General features: G+C 46.9%; 1 protein-coding gene across 1 annotated transcript in view; it reads left to right on the top strand.

Annotated features, from left to right (window-relative positions):
- GRIN2B (glutamate ionotropic receptor NMDA type subunit 2B) overlaps positions 1–25,574 on the top strand; it is a gene marked incomplete at both ends in the record, with an annotated part of 306,665 nt that overhangs the window by 256,707 nt on the left and 24,384 nt on the right. Inside the window, 4 exons of the mRNA XM_081248303.1 lie at positions 704–875; positions 1,360–1,513; positions 4,551–4,676; positions 7,935–8,164. Coding sequence (XP_081104429.1) covers positions 704–875; positions 1,360–1,513; positions 4,551–4,676; positions 7,935–8,164 — 682 coding nt within the window. The remainder of the gene's footprint in view (positions 1–703; positions 876–1,359; positions 1,514–4,550; positions 4,677–7,934; positions 8,165–25,574) is intronic.

Below are 25,574 nucleotides of genomic sequence, written 5' to 3'. Positions count from 1 at the left end.
GTCAGCACCCGGCTGGGATCCGAGGCACAGAATGAATTGGGCACCATGTCTGAATCTCGTTACTGTTGAGCCGTGGAGTTTCTGGCAGCCCTGTGGTCTGGCATCTGGTTCTGTCCGGATCATGACCCGGGAGAATTAACTGCTAACTATGTGATCGTTTCTGGGGCCTTGCGTGGTCTCAGTGACCAGGACCTCAAGTTCGTGGAGATTTAAGTTTACATGGGTGTTGAAAGATGTTTTCTGAGGCCAGCATGTCTTTAGAAACATTTTTGGAAATAGATACAATTAATCTGTGCTGATAGAAGTCAGGATAATGGTTCTTTTTGGTGAGGGTGGGAAGGGCCTGGAAGGGAGAACAAGAGGCCTCTAAGGTGCTGGTAACTCTTCCGTATCTGAATTTGGGTTCCGGTTAAATGGGTGGGTTCAGTGTATGAAAATTCATCCAGCTGAACCCTTAGGATATGTGCACTTTCCTGATATATATTATACTTCAAAGGAGCATTTAAAAGTATGAGAAAACATGGTCCAATATGATGAGGTAATGAGATTATTGCAGTTCTGTGGTCTGATTTATGTCCTCATCCGGGCCTGACATAAATTGTGCTGAGCTGTGAAGGAGGGCCTGCTTTGTGGTTGGCAAGGGTAATATTGTGCCTCTTGTATAAAAGCCTTGTTTTTGTTTTTTGTTTCTTTACCTGGTTAGAAATAAAACAGATGAGGAGCCAGGTTACATCAAAAAATGCTGCAAGGGGTTCTGTATTGACATCCTTAAGAAAATTTCTAAATCTGTGAAGTTCACCTATGACCTTTATCTGGTTACCAATGGCAAGCATGGGAAGAAAATCAATGGAACCTGGAACGGTATGATTGGAGAGGTAAGTGTCAGGAATTCAGGGCCATTTCCATGTTTCACTTACTTAATATTTTTAAAACGCTCATTTTATAAATTTTAGAAAATATAAAATAGTACAGCTGACCCTTGAACAACATGGGTTTGAACTATGTGGGCCATTTATGAGCAGATTTTTCTCAGTAAATGTATGGTCGGCCCTCCTTAGCTGTTGTGGGTTTTGCGTCTGTGGATTCAGCCAACCGCGGATCCTGTACTGTGTCTACAGTCTTCAGTTGGTGGAATCCGCGGATAAGGAGGGCTGACTTTGGGACTTAAGTGTCCTCAGGTGTTGGTATCCACGGCGGGTCCAGGAACCAATCCCCCGCAGATACCGAGGGAAGGCTATAAATGAAATGTACTGTTCCCACTATACAAAGGAAAGCGCTGTAGGGCCCCAGATATTTTCTGCACGGTGGCCCCTTGCCTTCCTGGATGCCCTAGCTGGAGCCTTGCGTCTTTCTCCCCAGGTGGTCATGAAGAGGGCCTACATGGCAGTGGGGTCGCTGACCATCAATGAGGAGCGATCGGAGGTGGTCGACTTCTCCGTGCCCTTCATAGAGACTGGCATCAGTGTCATGGTGTCACGCAGCAATGGGACCGTCTCACCTTCTGCCTTCTTAGGTGAGTGATGGGCTTGCAGGCGTGAAGGATATGGACCCAGGGACAGGTAGAGGGAATGAGAACCAGGTACAGGAGCTCGTGGCCAGGCTCTCTCAGCCAGGAGCTGATTTTTCAGGAGCTTCCCTCAGCCAGGGATTTCATTGGGGGACCTCAGAATGGATCATTCTCCAATGTGAAAACTGAAGAATACCCTCAAAAATAGGAAGGCATGGTACCCAGTAAGAAAACAGTACAGGACCGGTAACCAGGGGTCCTACTTGAGTCTCACTCCTGCATTTGACCTTGAACAAACTTGCTCCATCCTGAGACCCAGTCTCCTCATCAACAGAAGAAGGCATTTCCACTAGCTGATTTCTGAAGCTGCTTCCTGCTTTAATAATGTCTAATTCTGGATATCATTCAAATACCTGTTTGTTTCAAATTAGCTTCAAGAGTGGAGCTCAGTGCTACCAAAAAAAAAAAGGTTTTCTGTTTTCCCGTGAATGTTTGGAGCCTTTGCCAGATAAAGCTGCTCTGATTCTCCCGCCCACCGACCCCATCCTTCCCCATAGAACCTGTACCTCACTCTCCAGGATTACTTATGTGTCAGAGCCTTCCGTATGATATAAGACTGGGTGAGGTGAGGCCAAGATTTCAATTAGATGAGGTCTTTTGTGAGCTCATACCCCGTATTTTTGGCAGGGGCTGTGAGAGCAAGGGATTGAAAAATAAAATGTCACCTTGAAAACAGGCCACTGGGCTAGGAGATAGGAAGCTGGTTTGGTCATAAACAAGCTGAAAGCCCTTGGACCAGTCACAGTCTCTCTAAAGGATACCAACACTTTTTTTTATTGCATACTTGCTATGTGAAGGCTCAGCCATTGTTGTACAAACTTTGATTATATTACTTCATTGACACTACTATAATAGCCAGTTTATGGCTTAGGAAACTGAATCCTAGGTTATGCAATTTTCCAACCGTCTCTCAGCTAGTAAGGAGCAGATCCAGGATTAAAGGCCAGATGTGGCTGCCCTTGCAGCCTGTGTGTTAGTACACATGGGGGCATTTCAGAGCTCAACTCCTAAAATCAGGAAGGAGTGCAGTGGGCCGAGACTAAGATGTGATATAAAATGGTAAAGCCCAGACGTTTGCCTCCAGAGGCCCTCTGTTCGTAACCTGTCTCTGCCACCTTCCGAGTATGAACTTACAAAGGGCTGGGACCTCTTAAGTCTTAGTTTACTGCTCTGTAAAATAGATATAATAATCCATAAAGAAAGGGCCATTAAAGGATAGTAGAAACTACGTGGTGAAAGTACTTTCTTAAACTATGTAGACCAACACAAATATTTTCTGTATTTTGTGTACCGAAAGTTGCTCTGGGCTTAATGGGGGGAAAGAAAGCATAGAGACGGTGCTTTTACTCAGTTACTTCCTAATATTGGACAAACTGGGATCAGAGTAGGATTTCAATCAATCAGACCCAAGGAGGAGAGGGTCTCTATTCCACCGTACAGAGGCTTTGAGTTGTACCTTCCACCCTCGCATCTCTGGCTGCCACCGAAAGGTTTTGCATTTCACAGTCGGTGTGTGCCATATCAAGGTCCCTTTTCAGTTAATTAAGCGACCAGGCTTTTATGATTCCCTTGGGAGTTCAAAAGTAAAGTAGGTTCCAAAATAAGGAAATATTTTCTAATTTTCAGCCCATTTCCCTCCCTTTTCAATTTCATCTTTATTAATGATTTGGAAGATGGAGGAAACAGCGTGTTAATTCACTTAGTTCTGAATTTACAGTGTGATGTGACGGCTAAAAAGGCCAGAACTCTTTCGAGGCACAATTGAGGAAGCATTGTATTATGGGACCGAAGAGCGACTGTCCCTTTTTACAGGCCTCCAGAGAGGGGGCTCCTGGAATTCAGTATTCAATTTCTGGACACCTCTGAGCCAGAGAGATTTAGATCAACTGGAAGAGAGTCAGCAAAAATGATTTTCAAAAGTTAAAGAAAGCATATGTAGGGGCTTCCCTGGTGGCGCAGTGGTTGAGAGTCCGCCTGCCGATGCAGAGGACACGGGTTCGTGCCCCGGTCCGGGAAGATGCCACATGCCGCGGAGCGGCTGGGCCCGTGAGCCATGGCCGCTGAGCCTGTGCGTCCGGAGCCTGTGCTCCACAACGGGAGAGGCCACAGCAGTGAGAGGCCTGCGTACCGCAAAAAAAAAAAAAAAAAAAAAAAAAAAAAACCTCTTCAAGAAAGCATATGTAGAACATCCTTACTCTCTTGCCTGTTCTTGTCCCATCTACCTTGTCACCTGGAAATAGGGACTAGACTGAGGTTGTTTTGTTCATTATCATGTCCCCTTGTCATTTGCTAAATTCCCAGTGTTGGAGACACTGATATTTAATGCGGATGGATTTTTTTTTTAACATTGATGTATTCTCCTACACTAATGATGTCTAATAAAATATACCACGTCAAACCAGGTTGAAAAAGCAAATCTAGGCTGGAAAGTTTAAGAGAAGTGAAACAAGGGGACAAGGGAGTTTATTCATTGTGCCTAACTATTACTCAACCAATTCAAGCCACAAAGAGTAACCAAGTTTGTTGAGAATGAACTTGGCCTCAAGGCTCGAAAGCATTGGTGAAAACTTTTCCAGGTCCAGCTGTGGGGTGTGGCATATAGATAGGAGCGGAAACCAAGAGCCAGTCCAACATGACTCACTTATCCATGTCTAGTACTTATTCGAGTTCCACTGTTTTCCAAAAGACCCAGATATTGGTCCAGTCATGGCAGAAACTATCTGTACAGTCTCAAAAAGGACGGGCAAGAGGCCGTCCTTCTCATATGTTTGAAAGGAAACAAGCTTCGATACGCCCATCAGGGGGATGGAGAGGCTTAGATATAGCTTACTCCTTCCTCCCTAAGTGGCTTTCTGAAGGGACGCACACACCTGTGGCTTGTTTCCCCAAAGATAGGAGTCGCGCGAGTGAATGAACATGCGAGTCAATCAGGACCCGTTTGTTCTCTGCATTAACCCTGAGCGCTGATGTTTTGCTTCCCCAGAGCCATTCAGCGCCGACGTGTGGGTCATGATGTTCGTGATGTTGCTCCTTGTCTCCGCCGTGGCCGTCTTCGTCTTCGAGTACTTCAGCCCTGTGGGTTACAACAGGTGCCTTGCCGATGGCAGAGGTAAGGCCAGCTGTAACCGTTGCCTTTCTGCCTTTCTCTAGTTCTCAGCTCAGAACCTCTGTGCCCCTCATCTGCTGCCTGCCTCCGCCCTAACCCTCAGTCTTCAAGGTCACCACCTTGGTGACCCATTAGAAAGACCCCAATTAAGGGGTTCTAATCAGTGTGCTATGGTTTTTCATTTTACCGTGGTGTTCAGAAAATATTAATTTCTAAATGTACAGTGATAATTGGGATTAACATTGTTCTTTAACCTGAGAAGTAAGTAGAAGACTAATTCATATGAAAGTAATAGACCTTAAAAATAGTGACGGATACCCTTGTTACATTCTACTCATCTGTTCATTTGGAAAGAGTGGAGCTTTAGCCTGACTTTTAAAGTCTATTGTGGAATTTATGAAAGATTTGCAAATGCATTAGATAAAACTAAAAATAATCACCCATAAGTTTATCAGCAAGAAATAATATCTGTTAATATATTGGTATATATACTTCTAGTCTTTTAAGTTTTATGCACATGTAGCCATTCTATTAAGTAGCCCAAACTTAGTAGAGCATGCATGTGAAAACTTTTATCTTTCTTCTATTATTACCTATCTTCTAGACTATGTGACTGAACCCCTTAACAAAAACTTGTGTAGATTCCAAAACTTTCTGATCATTTCCCATTATTAAAGCAAATAAACAACAAGAAGCAAACACACACACACATACACACACACACACAAAACCTCAATTTAGATGTTAGTTTGAATCTGTATGTCCCCTCCCTGCCTCAAGCCTGACCCCAAGCCCAGTTCCACCCCTAAGCAAGTGAGATCAAAGCTGGCAGCGGAAACGTGTAACATAAACATGTCAGAGGAAACTCTTTTGATAACCTTAGGCTACGAGCAGTCTGTCTGATCAGATGTGCTAACAAGGCAGATTAGACACATGTATCAAGAGTAAGAAAGAACAGGTTACCCCAGGGTACATGCAGGGTAGTTGTGGCTGAAACAACTATCCACAGCCAAAGGATAACCTCTGAGGTACAAGATCCCCAAAGCATGTGTCCCCGGCTTACATCTCTCTGCCAGGAGGTAGAGGAGTTGGGTATTTGAAATTAAATGGCCGGGAGATAACAATTCTCACCCACAGCTACTCTTGGGGGTGGTCCATCTTCCTGGCTAGGAAGGTCCAGAGATGTGAGGGCTACCCATGTGTTTGAGGCATTTATGAGACTTCACAAAAAGTTTACTAGATTTCTGAAGGGGGCCAAGGGGTCCTTATAGATATCTCTTCTAAAACTTCCTGAGAGCACCGGGATTAGGAAATATTATGCCTTCTCTGCGTCTTCTCCCATCCACCATGTGAGCTCTATCCTGGAATTATACATCAAAGGGGAAAGATTCTTAACCCCAGCTACACATAAGAATCACCTATGGGGCACTTAAAAGACAAAGATGCATAGACCTCATATTCTAATATTCTGATTCACTAAGTCCAGAGCAGGACTTGAACCATTGTATGTTTCAGAATAGTGGTTCTCTACCTAACCACCGCACCTCACCCCAATTTAGTAAGAATCTCTGGGGATGGTATGTCAGTATTTTGTCAAGGCTCCCCTTGTGCTTCCGTTGAAGTCACAGTCCAGGCTATGAGCCACCCCTGCACTGAAGTATTTCCAGGTGTAGACCTACCTTCTCATTTGGGGTGCGCCTTCTTGGGTGGACACTTGGATGCCTCCACAATACGGAATAGTCAGGGGCTTCCTGCCTGTGCCAAAGGGTCATCCAAAAGCCATGACTACTCCCCATGTTCACCCTCCCCGACCCCGCAAAGAAAATCAAAGAGGCAAAAATTCAGACACAAAAATCAGAGCCAGGGCTTACGATTACTCACTTAACCAAAGGATGCTTGACTTCGCCAAAGAATTCAACAGGGGGCCGCTTTAACTATCAAGTCTCCTTGGGGCATTTTACAATGCACAAAACTTTGATTTATAAACAGTTTTTCAGTTATGCATCTGTTCCATGAAATAAGGTCCACTCGCACAGATGTGTGTGCACAGTTAGATCTTAGGCTCGACATGTGTAGTCACTGATGATTTAGGTGGCTGAGCAGATGCTCTCAGGATCACAGATAGCATTGAAACACCTGTGCTAATGTGCTGTAAAACTGTGCAGGCAGATGTTCATTTCTGCAGCAGAGGGGCTGCATGCAGACCCAGACAGCAGGCAAGATTTCACCATCGCCAAGCAGAGAAAGCAGAGAGGTCACAATAAATATGCGGGCAGAAGCCCTGCATGATCTGTGTGAAGGTTGGGTGGAGGACAAAGACAGCCTACCTTTCCACCCTCAGATACGTGTGGCCAAGCCAGGGATCTCTGGCAGACTCTCTGGGCTGCCTGGTATTCTTTTACACGGAAGGCAGGCCCTACTGGAGGGAACCAGGTGGGAGGTGTTGGCACTGGAGTGAGGTCAAGGCTGCCTTCAAAACATTGAGGGCTGGGCTTCCCTGGTGGTGCAGAGGTTGAGAGTCCGCCTGCCAATGCAGGGGATGTGGGTCCGTGCCCCCGTCCAGGAAGATCCTACATGCCGCAGAGCGGCTGGGCCCGTGAGCCATGGCCGCTGAGCCTGCGCGTCCGGAGCCTGTGCTCTGCAACGGGAGAGACCACAACAGTGGGAGGCCCATGTACCGCAAAACAAACAAACAAACATTGAGTGCTAAGAGCTGGAAGCCACAGAAGAATCAGGATCAACTGCATTCAAAGCAGCATCCGTGAATAAAATTGGAGGAGATCTATGACTAGTGGGAGAAAAAGCCCACAGGGTTCTTGCTGACCTTCTTTGAAATTGAAATGCTTTCTCGGCAGATACAAATATGAATTTGGGGACCATGGTAATGAGGATGCAAGTGTGACCATAGTGAGATGGTGGCCTTCGTTACTCAGTCTTGATGGGCCCTTAAGGGTCTTACATCCATCAGGGCAGGAAGCTGGCTCCTGCGGTGCCCTGGCTGAGTCATGATCACTGGTTGGAGTAAGAGCCCACACACACCCCAGGCCTCTGGTTTTTCTCCTCCACCTTCCTGTGGGTCCCAGGAGAAGAGAGACACAAGCTCTCAACTGAAAAAGCTACCTAAGGGTAGCTTTAGGGCTGGGGCTTTGCTGGCGGGTTTCCTGCTCTGAGCAGGAACTTACCAGCTCTAAGTACTTGTAAGTTTAAATAGAACCCATGACGCTGTCTTAACCTTCTGTCCTTGTCTTTTTGTCCTGCCAGAGCCGGGTGGCCCATCTTTCACCATCGGCAAAGCTATTTGGTTACTGTGGGGTCTGGTGTTTAACAACTCCGTCCCCGTGCAGAACCCAAAGGGGACCACCTCCAAGATCATGGTGTCGGTGTGGGCCTTCTTTGCTGTCATCTTCCTGGCCAGCTACACTGCCAACTTAGCTGCCTTCATGATCCAAGAAGAGTATGTGGACCAGGTTTCCGGCCTGAGTGACAAAAAGGTAGGAGCACCATTTGAAACCTCCCATCTTTCCCCCAGTCCCATTCTCAGCCATACTTAGAGCTCTCACGGACCTGTTAATTTCCTGAATCTTTAGAATCGGCCGTTCTTCCTTATGGCTCCTGAAATTGGGACACGGGAGCAGAATTCAGTTTCCCCACCGAAATAATATTACTTCACGTTCGCCTTCTCATTTGTGAAAGGTTGTCACCAGCACGCCCTGGGCTGCAAATGAGGGGCTTGGTGTGTTAGCGGTTTTCTGAGTGCAGGGTTCCTCTTGTCTGGGACGCTCAGGTGGACTATCGGCAGCCCAAGGCTGCACATTTGGGCTGTTCTTGGAGGGCCGCCCCGCGCACCCACGCTGAGGGTGCTGGCCCATCACGGCCCTCATTTTCCTCCCAGGGCTGGTCGCCTGCACGCCCCCGCCCCTTTGTTCCTCTGCACGCTCGTGGGTTCCCAGGGTCGAGAAGAAGGATTGTTCTCATTGTGTCCTGAAGAAAAGTAGCTGCTATTTAACTGGATTGGGGGGTGCCGATGAATGGGTTGTCCCCATACCACCCACAGGCCTCCCTGCTGGCCTGTGCCGCGAAGACAGGAAGGGAAGTAAGTGTCTGCTGGTTGCCATGGTTTCTGGGTGAGGATGTGTAAAACCCAGGCTCAGTACATGTGACTCTCTAGGTCTGCTGGAAGCAACACAGGTTCCGTGGGAGCTCTGGTCCAACCCTAGTACTAGCGGCTACCTTCCTGGAGTGCCCAGGAGAGCCTCTGGGTACCCCAAATCACTCCGGAGACTTTCATTTACAATGTCTCCTCCTCTCCGTTTCCTTAAGATTTAGAAAATGTGATTTCCCACCCCTTCCCCCGGGATGAAACTATGTGATATAGACAGATGTGTGTTTAGACCACATAGGTCATGTGTAGTTAATGCTTTATCACATGGGTCAGCTTTTCCCAAGACAAAACCTTAAACACTTAGAAAATGGTTTGAGAAGAATGAAAAGGAGGAGATATTCTCTTTGGGGACTCAAGTTATGATTTCTCCATCTACTCATCACTACTCACCAAGGACGTTCAAAAGCATGAGGAAGATAAACAGCTTCTTAAGGGAATGAAAAAATATATATATATGTATATATACACACACACACGTACATGGATCACTCATGATGTTCACCTCTTTAGGTTAGCTCTTTCTCTGGTTGGTCTTCCTTTTCACTTTATTTTTCCTCCTTACTTTTAAAAACATTCCCTCTCTTCTATTTCCTTCTCCCTTATCTTTAAGCTTTTTTTTTTTTTACTTCTTTTCTTCTAACTCATGATTTATTATGCATTTCTTCAGATAGTCATCCATCTATTACTTAATTCACTTTAAACCTTTCTCTCTCTCCTTATTCCTTTGTCAGCATCCTTCCTTTACCATTTTGATCCTCTCAGAAACTTTAAGCTAGACCTCTCCTTTCACCCCTTTCTACAACTACTTTTTGTGCCTATTTCTGTGACCTGGGCAGTCGTGGTGCTGAGAACAGCTGATCTCCCAGGGCTCCGTGCTTGGATGTGGTGGAGCTGAGGTGGGCCACGGCCACCCTAAGACACGAATGTGGCAGAAGCGTGACAGGCCACGTCCCCACATGTGGATCTGTCGGGTACGGAGGACCATATTCTCACATCAGGGAACGGCAGAGGTGTGACGGATTGTGTCCCCATGCAGAGTGTGGTGGGACCGTGTCACCATGCAGTAAATAACATGGTCGAAGGGTGGTGGGCCACAGCCCTTCCGGGGACTCTGGGCTGTTAAGTAGGAGATCCACCACAATTGTCACAGTGTTTTCTTTCGTTCCCTCTAAGAATTCGTTAGGACACTGTATATATGTTTCTCATCCTCTCAAGGGCCATCCGGCAACAACTGAATGATTTTCTACTTGAACTAAGCATAATTGAGATGGAGGGAGATTGTCTCCCCTTCTGTGGTTTCGAAAGAACATACTGTTCTGGGCTGCTTGGACAGAGAGGCTCTGCCCCTGTCTGTCCTCCACACCACGTTGGTTATGTTCTGAGAAGTTGGATCCCATCTTTGCTTAAAGAACTTGAGTGGCTCCATTGCTCACAGAATAAAGACAACTTTTTTCAGGCGTGGCGCTCAGAGGTTTTACAAATGATTCCCAGCATGCACCAGCAATTCTGTCTCATCAACCAATGCGTAGACTCTTGCACCCTGTGTTCTAGGCATCCTTGCCTCCTTATCCTTCCCAGCGACGCCTCTCTGCATCTGCCTGGGGTGTTCTTCTCCTTACTTCTTCACTCACCAAACTCCTACTGAAATTGCAAGACACAGATCAGAGATCCCTTTGTTTGTAAAGCCTTCTCATCTGGGCTTATCTGGGAAGTTAGCCATTGTCTCCACTGTCATGGCAATCATTCATACCTTTATTATAGCACTTGTCTCCCACATTGTAATATACAGACATGTACCTGTCCATATCTCCCCTTATTTGACCATGAGCTTCACAAGGGCAGTGACCATAACTTGGTTATCATTTTTACAAAAACTCTATAGAGAGAGAGGGAGAGATGGTGTATTAATTTAAGAGTCTCTTGCACAGAGCAATGGACTAAGCATTACTAGGCAAAGAAAGCAGCAAGAGAGCAAGAACCCTTTAACAGATGTTCAGTTTGAAAATGATTATCTGATCCATTTCAGAACTCTGCAAATGACAAAATAGTGAATTGTAAGCATCTGACCAGAAAGGGTCAACATAATTTACAGAAGTATAGAAAACATTTAAGTAACCAATGACATACAACTGCAGATCAGTGTCAGGAACAGTATTGTAAGTCAGAGAGTTTTCTGAAAGTGCACTTAAAATGTCAAAATTCTTATTAGTTTTACTTCAAAACACCTAAAGAAAACTAAGTCTTGAGAATGACTTTACATGAGAGGAAGTATATTCTGTGAATTTAGCAAAAGAAAATAATAAGGTCTTCAAAACGATAACATTGAGAACAGAAATGAGGTGATTTTGAAGACTCTCTTTTCAGTGTAATTAAATTTTCATCAAGGAAGGTAACATTTAAAGTGGAGAAGGGTTTCTATACTTGTTTTGACTATCACGCATGACATATCTTCTATGTAACTCAGACCAAATGATAAATATTTTGGAGTGATGATGGGGAGATATTTGTAGTCATTAGATTTAGATATTTTAGGAAATTGTCTTCAATTTTATGGCAGGAAAATGTTCCCAGATCTCATTTATGTTAACGTACAAAGTCAGAATGTTCAGAGTTAAATTTCCATGAAATCCTATTTGGGGGCTCCTTTTTTATTGGATGGCTTCCACCTTGCAATAGCACATTACATCATTGAATTCAGAATTATTCCACTACATGCTATAACTAAATATGGGTGCAAGTTCTAATGTTTAGCAGCCCTACTGTACATTCCATCAGCTCTCCCAGTGGGAGGAGGATATAAGGAAGCTGGTGACATCTTTCTTCTCTTAACAAAGAGCCCACAATGCTCATTCTCCTATTCTCAGCTATCCAGATGGATTTCTCATTTTGCAGCCGGCCAACCACAGTATGGAGGAGAGTTTGGCCAGGTGAACATGAGACATATTTTCCGGGCACTGGATACATTAAGTATTGACATATATGTTAGATGAATAATCTTCATCAGGTATGATTATTCCCATTTTACAAATAAGGACACTGAGACTCTGGGAACTTTCGTGATTCCCTAAAGTCATACATTATCAAGCGACAGAGCCAGGGTTTGAGTTCCTGTGTGTTTGGCTTTAAAAGTCACTTTGCCAGGATGTCTCCCTTATAGCGAATCCCAGACAAAGTTATGACACAGCTAAGGATTGGTACTGACACCCCTGCACCCCACCCACTTCCTCATTGAGTCTCCTACCCTCTCATTCAATGACCTTCAGTTTGGTTCCACTCAACCTAACCCTTCTTAGGTCACCGTACACTACCACTGCCAAGGCTGCTATTACTACCTCTACTACTAGTACTGATAATAATAATAGCAATTATCATTATTATTAATATGACTTCAACACTGATAGCTCTGCACACATTTTTTTCAGCTCTCGGGAGCCAGGCGTAATGCCAAATACATTACATAGATTATCTTATGTAATGATGCTTTTATAATACCTTCATTTGTAGATGAGGAACTTGAAGTTTGGAGAGGTTAAGTCATTTGCCCTTCTGATGTTCCTGGCTGGCTAACAGCCCCTCAACAGTGTGCCACCGTGTTCAGACGCCAGTGCTCTTCCCAGTTAATCCTCTTTCTTCCTGACCTTCCCATCCACCTTCCCGATGCTTAACAAGTGGGATCCTTTTCCTCTATTAAAGAGGAGCTATCTGATTAACTGATCCAAAGTAATTAGTATTTTAACATTTGCCCTTTATTTAATAAGTCTTTCAGAGGCATTCCTTTGAACAGAGAATGGTGGTGCTTTCCTGGACCTGGGCAGGCTAATGGCCCACAAATGGACTCTAGCCTGGGCCTATTGTGACCGTGAGCTTTAAGCCACTGTTGGAGGGTGGCAGAGGGTTGGCAGCAGTGATAGGTTCAGGGGGTGAAGGAAGCCTGCAGGGAGGCAGAGGCTGTCAAGGTCACTAGGGGCTGCTGTTAGGCCAGGGGGCTCCCAAGGCTGCATCCTACCTCACACATTCCTGCCACCAGTGTGACGTACGCCCGCACTGTATTTTGCTGTTCTTTTCCTCAAGGAACTACAGGAACTTTATGAACTTTAAATGTCAAAAGGTGTTTATCTGGTTAATGAGGGCAGACATCTTCACCTGCAACACTGAAGGTGCAATCAGGATAACCTTCTAAAAACTGAGTAAGAACCCCGTGGCTTTTCTAGATAATGATTCTTCTGAGTTTCTGAGAAGTTCCATAGGGTCTGGAAGCTGTCTCATGTCCTTTTGGCAGATAGGCAGTGTATGACTTTTTAAATCAGCACGCAAATAAATGTGTCAGTGTGCATCCTCGAAGAAAGCCAGCCTGGGGATAAGCATATTTACACCACAACTACACTGATGTGTGATGCTTAGATGGCATTTGAGCACGGGTGAGGAAATGGGGCTTGCTTGCCACTGTACAAAAGGTACTTCCTTGCCCTATTAACTCTAGGCCAGAAGCCAGTGGGAGACAGCTGACCTCAAGCCTGATCTGTCACACCCTGGTCCTGGCCCAGACCATCTTGGTCAGGTCATGGAATAGGGAGCTAAAAGTAGCTCACCAGGGAAAGCAGCAGGAATGACCAACTAGCCGGGGACCTAGAAATGAGGGCCTGGGCTGGGCCTCCAGGTAGCTGCGCAAAAATAGGGTATGATTTATTACGTGGAGTCCCTTGGAGCTGTCGGGCATCTGGTCCTTTTGTTACAGCTGGTCAAGAGCAGTTCTGGAGGAAGTGACAAGAGAAGAAAACTCCCCAAACCCTGGGGCTGTACAGGGTACAGGATGCACATGGGTGGGAGAAGGGACACGTGCCCCTTTGTCTCCTAATTAGCTGAACCTAATTAGCTGGTCCAGTGCATGGGCCACCACCCCAAGTACTGAACCCATTCACTCCTGCCAGGGCGGCCTCCATCCAGATGCATCCAGAGCAAAGCCCTGGGGCTTAAGCAGCCCAGCTCTGTTGCTCAGGGTCAGCTCTCACCACTTCTCTAGGTTTATTTGAGAACGGGACTACTTATGGCCCCCAGCTGACCCCCTTGAACTCTAATTCCCGAGTCCATTCTTGACTGGCTGCCTTGACTAAGGCATCCGTAGGGCTTAGCAGTGGTTACCCTCCCGGTCCAGGGATACGGGTGTCCCCGTGTTGATTGCTGAGCTCCCGAGGGAGCCCCAGGGTCCCCTTTCTCTCCTTCTTGTGTCCCCTTTATAGCATCAGGCCTCACTGTGCCCTCCTGTCCTTGAATGACCACCTGCTTCCTGACCTCTGTGACTTCCCACACTCCCCACTCTGCTATACTGTTGGGTCTTCTAGGGGTTGAATGGTGGTCCCCCAAAAGATAACGTCCACATCCTAATCCCTGGAACCTGTGAGTGGTGACCTTATTTGGAAAAAAAAAAAAAGATCTTTGCAGATGTAATTAAGTTGAGCATCTCAGGTTATGGCTGTCCTGGATGGCTGCTCAATCCAATGACAAGTGTCCTTATGAGAGAAAGGCAGAGAGAGAGCTGACGCAGAAGAGAAGACCAAGAGAAGTAAGAGGCAGAGACGGGAGTGTGGCAGCCGCAGAAACACCTGGAACCACCAGAAGTCAGGAGAGACAAGGAGTGGATTCTCCCCTAGAGCTTCTGGAGGGAGTGCAGTCCTGCTGACACCTTGATTTTGGACTCCTGGCCTCCAGAACGGGCGAGAATACATTTGTATTGTTGTAAGCCACCAGTGGTTTGTTATGGCAGCCACAGGAAACGAACACGGGGCCTCAGTGCCCCTCCTGTAACCTGCACTCTCAGGGGCTTGCCCCCCTTAAACCCTGGTGCTCTTACTCCCCTGCTCTTGTCAGCCACCCAGCCCCGTCCTTCCAAAGCGGGTATTTCTTACAGCAGAATCCAGTTCAGTTCCTCTTCCCAATAATCTCTGCTTGGAAGAACAGATCTACGTCCCCCTGAAGATTTGCAGAGACATGGTTTACACCCAGAGGGAGTCTTCTCCCTGCTGGTTAATTTTAAGGAGACAATAAAAACCCCGCGTGTCACTGTGTGCTCCCTTTGGCTCTGTCCTTGAGCCTGATTGCTGTTCGTTTCTCCCAGTGTGTAGCGTGTCATCTGTGTGTACACTCCCCACGCAGCCTTCTACTAGACCTCTGAGCAGGGAGGCCATTGTCAAAGGGGACTGAGGACATGTTTTTGTAAGGTGTATCATTTTCACAACTCTTCTGGGGAAAATATTATTAATGCAGCCCTCTTATATTCTGGATTTCACTGTGCTGTTCGTATCACGGGACTGCAAGGGACATTATTTGATCATCAGGCACAGGTGATGTTTTGTTCATCAAAGGCAAACAGGTGTCCTCTCTCTTCATGTAGATGAATGTATCTTCCCTGTTACATAGGAGTGCACACTCACATATGCATGTATGTGTGTGCATATGTGTGTATAGATATGTATATCTCTATCCTCCAAAACTACATAAAGATAACAGGACAACTGGGTAATTAGGAACTTGACACTTAACAAAGCTGCATAAGGAACGCAAGTTTCCCATGTCCATAGGAAATTCTGTTTTACAGAGTTGATCAGAGAAAGGACGTCTTTACCTGGAAAAAAAAAGAGAATTTTGTTTTATTCTGCTGATATTAGTGGAACCATCATTTTGTGAAATGAAATAAAAATGAAATGAAGGAAGGAAGAAGAAAAGAAAGAAAAGGAAGGAAAGAGAAAGAAAAAAGAAAAAAAAACATCAGAACCCAATCGTAAGCTAGATCTGCTCTGTATATCTCTTCTTAGAAAGGTGGTCCTGTGCAAGGTATTGGAGAGATAGATGCCTTCCTGGAGCCATGACATTTTTAAAAATTGCTACTACACAAATTAGCATGAGGATGAATTCACAGTTTCCCCACCTGAATTGACCCCAAGTGAAAGCCAGCAATAGACAACAAACAATTTTATTAACAAAACTCAAAGCATATACCACCAAGTGCAGTACTCAAGCTTTGGGTGAGCTGAGAGTGGGAGAAAATAGTGAGCGTGTCTCTGAACTGGTCAGGTCCTTGAATTTATCTGTGTGGCTTCCATATGGGACCTCTCTGGTCAGGCCACCTCTTCCAGGTTGGGAAGAGCAAGAGGCCCTGGGGAATCCCATAGAAGTTCGAAGCTACTTATGGTCAAGTCTCTGGTTCTGAGAGAAGTGAGCCATTGCATTTGGCTAACTGTTGAAAGCAGTTTTTTTATTCCGAAGTTTATAGATGTCCAAGAAAAATAAGAGAGTTCCTCAACATCCTTTTCTCTCTGGTTAAAAACAAAAATGAGAAATAAATGTTTCCGTAAAGGGGGCTTTTACAGGCTGATGAAATCTTAGCTTGTGTTTTGAGGATTTATTAAGAATTAGCGCTTCATTTCTGGGCAACTAAGTTCAAGTCCTTTGAGACAAATTAATGCAGCCATGAAAATTTATATGTGGCCAAAGACATCAGACCTAAAATGAATCAAGTTTTAGAGATGTCAGAATTGTATTCACAGTGCAGACTGTGGCCCGGGCTGGCTCTGGGCCTTTGTTTTGGTGTTCTGGCGCCTCCAGTACACTCTCCACCCCCTAATGGTGGCAAGAGAAGTGGGCAAGGGCCTCAGTGGCTCATGTGCAGTCTGTTGTATTTTGGGAAGCCTTCTGCATAGCCGGGCTAGCTGGGCATGTGCTAGGGCCAGGAAGGTAGGGAAGGTGGTGTTCAGAGCTGGGCGAGGGTGGTGGCCGAGAGAGCCTGAGGCTGGGGAAGCCCAACCATTTCTTCTACAATTCATGTCAAGGTTTCCTTTCCAGCGAGGGTCACAGAGAACCAAGGAGAGACGGCTCATGCTCTACAGGCACCATAGCCTCAGACATTTCTTCTGCCCTATTTGGGCAGATCAGACTCAGAGCGTCAAGGGCAATGGCTCCAGGCCAGTGTGTCCCTGAGAGCTGCCCACATGGAGGGTCCCCGAGGTGCAGGCAGCTTAGACTTTCAGGAAGCAGAGTCGGGAGGAGGAAAATCGGGGTTCTGGGTCCTCTGTGTAATCGTTATAGGATTAGTTTGTCCACATAGACCTGTCTGTGTTGGGGACACCCAGGAAGGGGTGGGTTAGGGCCAAGTCTTGATATCAGAGTCACTCAGGGAGCCCTTTCAAACGAAACAGGAGTCTGTCCATCCAGCTGGAAATAAAAGTCCACGTGGCAAAAGCTGCCGCCTGAGCAGGACCTGCCAGGATGCAGCCAGGAAACCAGACATCTGAAAAGGGTTGAGAGAGGAAACCACTCTGCGGGGAAGTTATTGGGGGGTTGTGCCCCCCTCAACTTTTCTCCCACCCCTCAGACCTACTGAAGGGGCTTTGAGGGGGTCACAGGGAGAGCCTGGGATTCACCCCGTGCAGTTAGAATGGGGGAGGGGCTGGCATTTGCCCCAAACCTGAGAAGACCCAGGTGACAGGTCTTGGCCAGTGGCCCGGTGGGTGGGTCAGGTTCCCACCCACGGCAGGTCAGGTCTGCACCCCTCAAGTCCACATCAGGCCACTCGGGCAGGAGGGGGCCAGTCTGGGCCGGGAGTGGAGGGAGGTGATTTTAAAGGTACCTGCCCACTGGGCTTCCTGCTCAGGATGGGGCAGCTGCCCATCCAGAGATACATGGGAGGGGTGGCAGCCAATGGGGGAGCCGGAGGGATTGATGTAGACAAGCAGCTGCCTTCAGGGAGCGAGACCAAGCTGCTCACCGAGAGTCTCTCGGGGCACCCGTGAACTTGCCTGACCAGGAGAAGAGTCTGCTTTGCACAGCGGCCTTGTCAAGAGAGCGTCAATGCCGGCACCACGAGGTGGGTGCTGCCCGCCTCTGGCTTCTCCTACTCTCTGCCTTCCACCCCAGGCCCCCCAGAGAAGGGGGGAGAACAGAACAGCTCAGGGGCAGGTCCCGTAAGAGCTGGCTTCACTTGGCCCGGTGTCAGCACCTGGGGTTCCTGCAGACACACGGCCGCCTCGGCCCTCATTAATGAACAATGACTGAACTATTTAATGAACACACACTATGTGCCTGTTGTCAGACTCTTCACATCTGCGTCTCCTTTAATCCTCATGCCCACCCTTTGCGATAGATATTATCGACATCTTTCTATAGATGAGGGGAGTCATTTAAGGGATAAGCAAATTCGCTGAAGTCACGCAACTAGCAAGTGAGAGCATCGGATTTGATCCAGGGAGAGCTGATTCCAGAGCCTGCAGCTGTCCTGTCTTACTGCACTGCCATGGCCCCATGTGCTCTCTGTGTGGACACGGGGAGGAGGGACACGCTTCTAGAGACACAGGCCTGGGGCAGCAGAATCCAGTCAAGCCCCTGTCACGGGACCCTGTCTGACCTGGCTTCTCGGATTCTCAAGGAGGTGATTATGGAACCCCACCAACCCCCTGAGAGAGGTTAGACCCTCTACCCAGCTATGGATGCACAGGAACCTAGAAGAGACTTCTGTTCACTCGAATCTAGGAATAGCCAAGGGCTCTATTGTCTTTGTTTCTGAACTCATAGCCCCTCGCACCTTTAAGAGCCACTTACTTGATGAGTGTTGACGGGATGAATGAATCAAAGAGACACGAAATGTTGTCGGGCACCATGTTTTCTCCCTTCCAGGAAGTAACCAATATACATACTTACTTAATCTGGCCAGAAAAGAAAAGATCCTACTCTCAAGAAAGAGGAAAGAATTGGAGAGGAGGGAAATGTATCGTTCCCCCCCGCATCCTCCTCTTAGGAGGGAACTAGAGCAAGAACAGTGTTCGCTTACTGCTTCTGAAGTGCTCGTGGCTAGGAGACCATCAATGGCTTAAGTCTAGAAACTACCTCAATAGTAAATGTGCTAAATGCTTAATTCCTTCAAACTTCCTCACTCATCTCCCAACTCATCACTTGCACGGCACTGGGTTCTGAGTTAAACATAAGGCAGTTCCGTTTCTTGCAAGAACTGATTGCCAGCAGACCGTGAGACAGCTGGGACTTGGCCTTTTCTGGACCGAGTACAAGAGAGCCGTTGAGCTGGGTGTCATCCTGATACTGAAGAGAGAACGCTGTGATGTCTAGTGATGTCTCCTAGTGGCCTCGAGTACAAATTGGACAAGATGGCAAACAGCATTGCGTTAGGAAGCACGCTGCGGCTGCAGACCTCCCGGGCAGAGGTGCCACTAGGGAGTGATGCTCCCAGGGGAAAAAATGCACTTGAACACACAAGGTCATCCACTACGTGTCTTTACGGGACACAACCACCCATGACTGCAAACGCGCGCACACACCAGAGAGTGCAAATGCGGCTTTGACTGGGCGTGCTGAGCAATTTCTGCTTTTTTCCTTTTCTCCTTATAAAAGCACGTCAAATTAATTCCAGCCAGTTACGGCCAAATCCCTTTCTCTCTGCCAGTCAGGGCCGCCTGAACAGGCAGGAGGCTCTCTTACCTGCTTCATTATGCAAATTGATATTCCAGTGCTGAAGAGCAAAGCAGCCTTCAGCACAGCAGTGATTCTAGGTTGTGATGAGAAGAGGTGGTCTGACAACTATAAATAACAGTTCACGGGACATGTGGGCATCCGTAAGCTGGGGGTCAGATGTAACCATAAATGTATCCATACTCAGAATACCTGCAGTCAAGGGCAAGCCTGAGCCACCATGGAAAGGGCACAAAACGATCAACACACACGCGCGCGCACACACACACACGCACGCACGAAGAAATCAGTGAACGCTTAAGATCTCACATGGTGAGATTCATTTCTTTGGAAAAGGCCTGCACGGTTCATCCAGGAGCTGCTATACGCAGAGCAGGAGTCTTCCCAGTAATCACAGCTGGGAGGACTGACTTCTCTCTGGACTGCCTCACCCTGTCCCCTCAGCCCAGCACTTCAGAGCCTCCTCTTGAGCTAGAATTACAATCTCTCCTCTCAGTCCCGAGTCATCAAAAAGAGACTTTTAACAGAATCAGGTAATTGTCCCCCTGGTCGTCTCTGCTGGGGATGGCACGGGCCAGACACAGCTCACAGCAGTACGGGCACCTCTGCTTGGCGGTGTGGTCTCGGTGACAGGAGCGGGGCTGGGTGTCGCAGGGAGGGCTTGTTGGGAAGCTGGGCAGTTCTCCAGCCCCTCCTGGGTAGTCTTCATGATGTGCCCTCAGTTTTCGGTTTGAAGGGTTGTGAAATCACACATCATCCACTACGCCCAGGATGAGTCCCTGCGGGTTACAGATGACCCAGCCAAGCGGCCAGTCGACCACCACCCCCCTTCCCTTGCTGGAACCAGCACTCCGTGAGGGCTACGGCACACACATAAAAAGAACAGCGCAGGGCTTCCCTGGTGGCACCGTGGTTGAGAGTCCGCCTGCCGATGCAGGGGACACGGGTTCGTGCCCCGGTCCGGGAGGATTCCACATGCCGCGGAGCGGCTGGGCCCGTGAGCCATGGCCGCTGAGCCTGCGCGTCCGGAGCCTGTGCTCCGCGATGGGAGAGGCCACAGCGGTGAGAGGCCCACGTACCGCAAAAAACAAAAACAAAAACAAAACAAAAGAACAGCGCGGCATCCTCGACATCCTTGTAGGATCTGAAGGACGCGTGGTTCCGCGAGGAAGGAAGAATCCCTGAAAGAAAAGGGTGCCCAGGGCAGTCCTCAAGCGGGGCTTATTGGTCTGCGTGACCGCTGCTGTTTTGGAACATATTCACATGCTTTCTAGTTGAAACGTTTATATGAAGAACTAAAAAATTTTTAACTATCTGCTACTTAAAATGAAGAGATCTTAGGGACACTTAGTAATAGTTTAATCACTAGTTAGTGAGACTTTTTTTAACATCTTTATTGGAGTATAATTGCTTTACAATGGTGTGTTAGTTGCTGCTGTATAACAAATTGAATCAGCTATACGTATACATACATCCCCATATCTCTTCCCTCTAGCGTCTCCCTCCCACCCTCCCTATCCCACCCCTCTAGGTGGCCACAAAGCACCCGAACTGATCTCCCTGTGCTATGCGGCTGCTTCCCACTAGCTATCTATTTTACGTCTGGTAGTGTATATATGTCCATGCCACTCTCTCGCTTCGTCCCAGCATACCCTTCCCCCTCCCCGTGTCCTCAGAGACTTTTGTTTTTAAGATTGTCTCCCTTTTGACACCTAGATGTGATTTCTTTGTACTGAAAAAACGGGGCTTTTGATTTTGTGGACATGGATCATGTAGGAAAATAGGGACTTTTTGGATGCCCTGGAGGGGAGCTTAGAAAAGCAGCAGGGCCCAGGAAGTGGGGTACGAGTACAGGAAGAGAAGTGTGAGGGCCAGCCCTGACCCCAAGCAAAGGGAAGCCCTTCCCCTTCCTCCAGCGCTTCATCACCATCTCCTGCCTCTCCCCCAGCCCAGCTACCCCGCCCCTGTCCTCCTCCCACCACCAGACCCCGCCTGTCACCCTCCACTAGAATCATGATCGATGTCCATTTCCTTTACTGCACTGTGTGCTCCTTGAGGCAACAGACGTGCTTTCAATAACTCTGTCTGTTCAGCTCCTGGGATAGCGCCTGGTACATTATAGAAGGGTGTTAAGTGAATGAATGTTCCCAGAACAGAAACTAATAATATTAACACTGAAGTTCTGCTTTCTTATGGATTAAATTGCCTTTAATGAGCTAAGCATTTACAGTCTTCTTTCTCTGGGGAAATGTATTTCTGTTTCTGAACAGCTGACTTATAAATGAACTATTGAGGACAGCGTGTTCATAGGTTGGAGCCTGCCTATTAAAAATTGCATTTCCAAAGCCAAAAATAAATCAGTCTTTGTGTTGTGCGTTCCTCTGCAGTGTGAGCAACCAGGACCATCATCCATGGTCGTCACTATGGAAACCACATCCGTAGTTACGGTCTCAGAGTGGACCAGTCATCCCTGACCAGGGGTTGCCTTCCTGGGCTAGATGCTCTACATTCGTGGTCTTCTTTACTTCTCCTCCCAGACCTTTTAGGCAGATGCTACCTCTGCTTTCCAGAAGGGAAAACTAAGACTCAGCTACTGGGAAGTATGTGGTATGGCTGGCTTCCTAAGCCCCTCTGGTGCCTCAGTTTCCTAATTATAGAATGGGGATAAAAATGTCACCTACATTATAGCTATTGTGCTGATTAAAGATGTATAATACTGTATATACTTATAATACTGTGAAATGCTTAGAATAGTGTTGCATGCATACTAATCCCTCAGTAAATGTTAGGGTTCGGATCCTATGACAGACCCAGGGTTTGTGCCGGAATCCATCTCACAAAGCCCACGCTGTTTCCAGTAGATGATTAACATGTGCTTGGAAAGCCATAGACAAACTGCTCCTAACCCACTCTAGGACCCACCCTCCCTCTACCCTCCCGGATCCCTGCACTTGTCTATTTCAGTGAGATTCAGAGATGGGGTGGGGAGGACCCATACTACGGCAGGGCTGGAAAGGCATGCAGGGGAGGATGGAGGTGCCACTCTGCAGTGCTTAGACTCCCTGAAAATAGCTCTGGATCCAGGGATGCCTGGAAAGAGGGTATCTGCCATGGGCAGCAGGCGCCCGGGACCTCTTTACAGCCATCCTGTGGGGCTTTTGAGAGAAAACACGGAGCGTTCTAGGTGTGGAGTAAGAGCTCAGTGGTCGTTTCTAAATCTATGTCTGTCACCCATCGCTGTGATAGAAAACAACTACTTCAAATATTATGTCCCTGGGCAAGTGGGCCCTACCCCAAACAGTTTCTTAAAGGAATGGACACACTATAAACCTGGTTTCCTCTTACAGCCTTCCCTAGCTGCATGGTCTGTATTGCCCAAGAGGTGTCTGTCCTCTCAGACTCCCAGAAAAAGTAAACCTAACTGCTTCTACCTCCAGGTCTCTTTAAGACGTAGAAAAGAGCTTTAGCTACACTGCGAATTACTGATGAAACCAGAGAATTTTTTTTTTCCTCCGGTACGCGGGCCTCTCACTGTTGTGGCCTCTCCCATTGCGGAGCACAGGCTCCGGACGCGCAGGCTCAGCGGCCACGGCTCACGGGCCCAGCTTCTCCGTGGCATGTGGGATCTTCCCGGACCGGGGCACGAACCCATGTCCCCTGCATTGGCAGGTGGACTCTCAACCACTGTGCCACCAGGGAAGCCTGAAACCAGAGAATTTATAACATCCCTACGTTTATTATTAATATCCATTTCAACTAGTTTATTTAGCAATAGACATCATGTTCTTATTGTCGTAAAGAGTTGCTACTCTATCGTAATTTGTCCGCTAATGAAGGAAAGACTGATGCTCCCCAAGGACCCCTCGCCATTTGGAAAATTCCCAGAAAGTCAAGTTAGATGTGGGTTTAGGAGAAGAGCCTGAGACCTAATGGTTTCAGTCCCTGAAGCTTCTCTTCTCGGTAGCTAAGCCAGGGAGCCCTCTTCCCGTGTTCTATACCATTGAGGTGTCTCCACTGGCCAGTTCACACTTTAGACATGCCCCTTATCTTGCGTATCTCTGTGATGCAAACCTAGTGTGATGGTGTTCTCTAAACAATCAGTTGCGTTGTTTTTCAGTCTCACTATCTACTCTTCATTTATTCATTCAGCAGATAGACTCTAAATATCTACATAAACCACTGCCCGGAATACCGTCTGGGAAGATCAGAACAGCTCTGTGCAAGCACGCTCTCTCTCTTTCTCACCTTCCTGTCATCACTGAGTTCAGAGTCCAACTACACATCTGTCCCTGTCTATCCCAGCGGCTGCCACGCTGTCCATGGTTAAGGCCTAGAGGCCTGGGGATAAGAAAGACCAGTAGCTGTGCTGCTTTTTCTCAGAGAATCTCTCCTGAAACCCCTCCCACCTTCTGTAAGCCCCCAATTCAACCTGGATTCTACCTCCTAGCAGAATCCTGCCACTTTCCACAGTTCCTTGGATTAACTAAGGCCTCTGTTGTATCATCTGCCTGGCTTTTTGTTTACGTTGTTCTGTTCTCTGCACTTAGCATAACACCTAGTACATAATAGCAATTAATTCAACAGGTTATTTATTGGATAGTTACCACAGTTACACTGTGAGTAGGGTTGCCAGACTTAACAAATAGAAATATAGGGTACCTACTTAAATTTGAATTTCTGATAAACAGCAAATATGATTTTAGTATAAATGTGCCCCCAGATTTCATGGAACCCTACCTGTGAGATGCTGGAGATGGGCTTTAACAGTCCTGGTCTCATAGTCCGGTGAGGCGGGCAGACACTCAAAACATTAGATCAAGTACCATGATAGAGGAATGTCCTTGGGTGTTCCTTTCAAGGTTAAATAAACCCAGTCTTTCAACCTTTCAGCATGAGACTTGCTCCCGTTACCTTTAATGGTTTTCTGAACTTTCTCAAATTTCACGTGTGAGTTACAGGAGAGAGCACAGTGACCATAAAGCCCTCCCCGTGGTGCATCACGGGGCCTGGCCATGTCCTCCCCACCTGCCTCATTGCTCTTTAGCTTCCCATTATAGGCTCCCTATTTACATAGCAGCACTGCGTTATCAGCTCGTGTAGCCTGTGGTCCTCTAGGGCTCCATGATCCTTTCTGACCATATGCTTTGACAAAGCCACATCCTGCCCCTTCTCACTCTAGGACCATGTGGTTTTACATCCTGTGAGGGTTACTTTGTTTGATCCCTAATTGAACTTCATCCTTTTAATATCCTCTTTCCTCATGCCTGACTTATTACTTTGATGTTGAATTCTATTTCCAAATGGCCAGCCATCCAATCCAAGTTAATGTCATAGCAGATTCAAGAAGCAAGTTTTCCATCCTACCATCTAAGTGATTAAAGAAAATGGCACCTTTCCTGTATTTAATGTTACCCTCACCCTCCCAACTCAAGCAATCCCATCTACCCTTTCACCAAGGGTCCCATCTACCTTTTGATACAGAGAAACTTTTTTCTTTACAGTTTACTCTGGCATTGGGTAGAGACTTTTTCCCATTCTGTTAATTGTGGCTCCTGATTTGAAATTTATAGAATAGTTTTAAAGTAGACTAGGTTCTCTGTAAACCATTGACAAAGGGAACATGACACATGCACTTGGAACCATCAAAAGGACCCGGTGGGGTGGTATCTTAAAAGAAGCATCATGGAGCTTGATAAGGAAGCTTGAATAACTTCCTGCTAGGTAGCTGAGACAATAGCCCAATTAGTGCACACCTTTACCTCTAATTACGTCCACCCAGATAAGCATTTAAAAAAATGTAAGTGTGAAATGGACTCATCTAGATTATTCTCCCAAATACATATTGCAATTCATAAGCAAGCTACCATGCCAGTAATTCTCTCTCTTCATTTGCTTATTCTAGAAAAAGTCTCTCTCCAAGCCTGAGACGAAACACGCCTTGGGTTTTAAGTGGAAAAATTAACCTTAATATGTTTATCTGATGCGAACTTGGAGTTGTTCTTCTGAGAATTCACATCAGACCAAGCTAGCAGGGCTAGACTCAAGGAGAAAGGAAGGCACTGACAGGAGGTATGTCATTAGGGACAAGAGTTTCCAGGGAGCAGTGACCCTAAAAGGCAGCCTAAGCTCAGGACATCCTGTAGGGCAGGCCCCCAGTTAAGCAACTGATCTAAAATCTCAAAGAGGTTCTCACATAGGTTTATCCCTCCCTTTCTGTGTTTCTCTTTTTCCCCACTAATGGAAATTATATTATATGGTGTGACATATTC

The sequence above is a fragment of the Mesoplodon bidens genome (assembly GCF_964165515.1).
Source record: "Mesoplodon bidens genome assembly, chromosome: 11".
Taxonomy (NCBI): domain Eukaryota; kingdom Metazoa; phylum Chordata; class Mammalia; order Artiodactyla; family Ziphiidae; genus Mesoplodon; species Mesoplodon bidens.
Note: the sequence above shows the minus strand (reverse complement) of the source record. Positions and strands in the feature narration are given on the sequence as shown.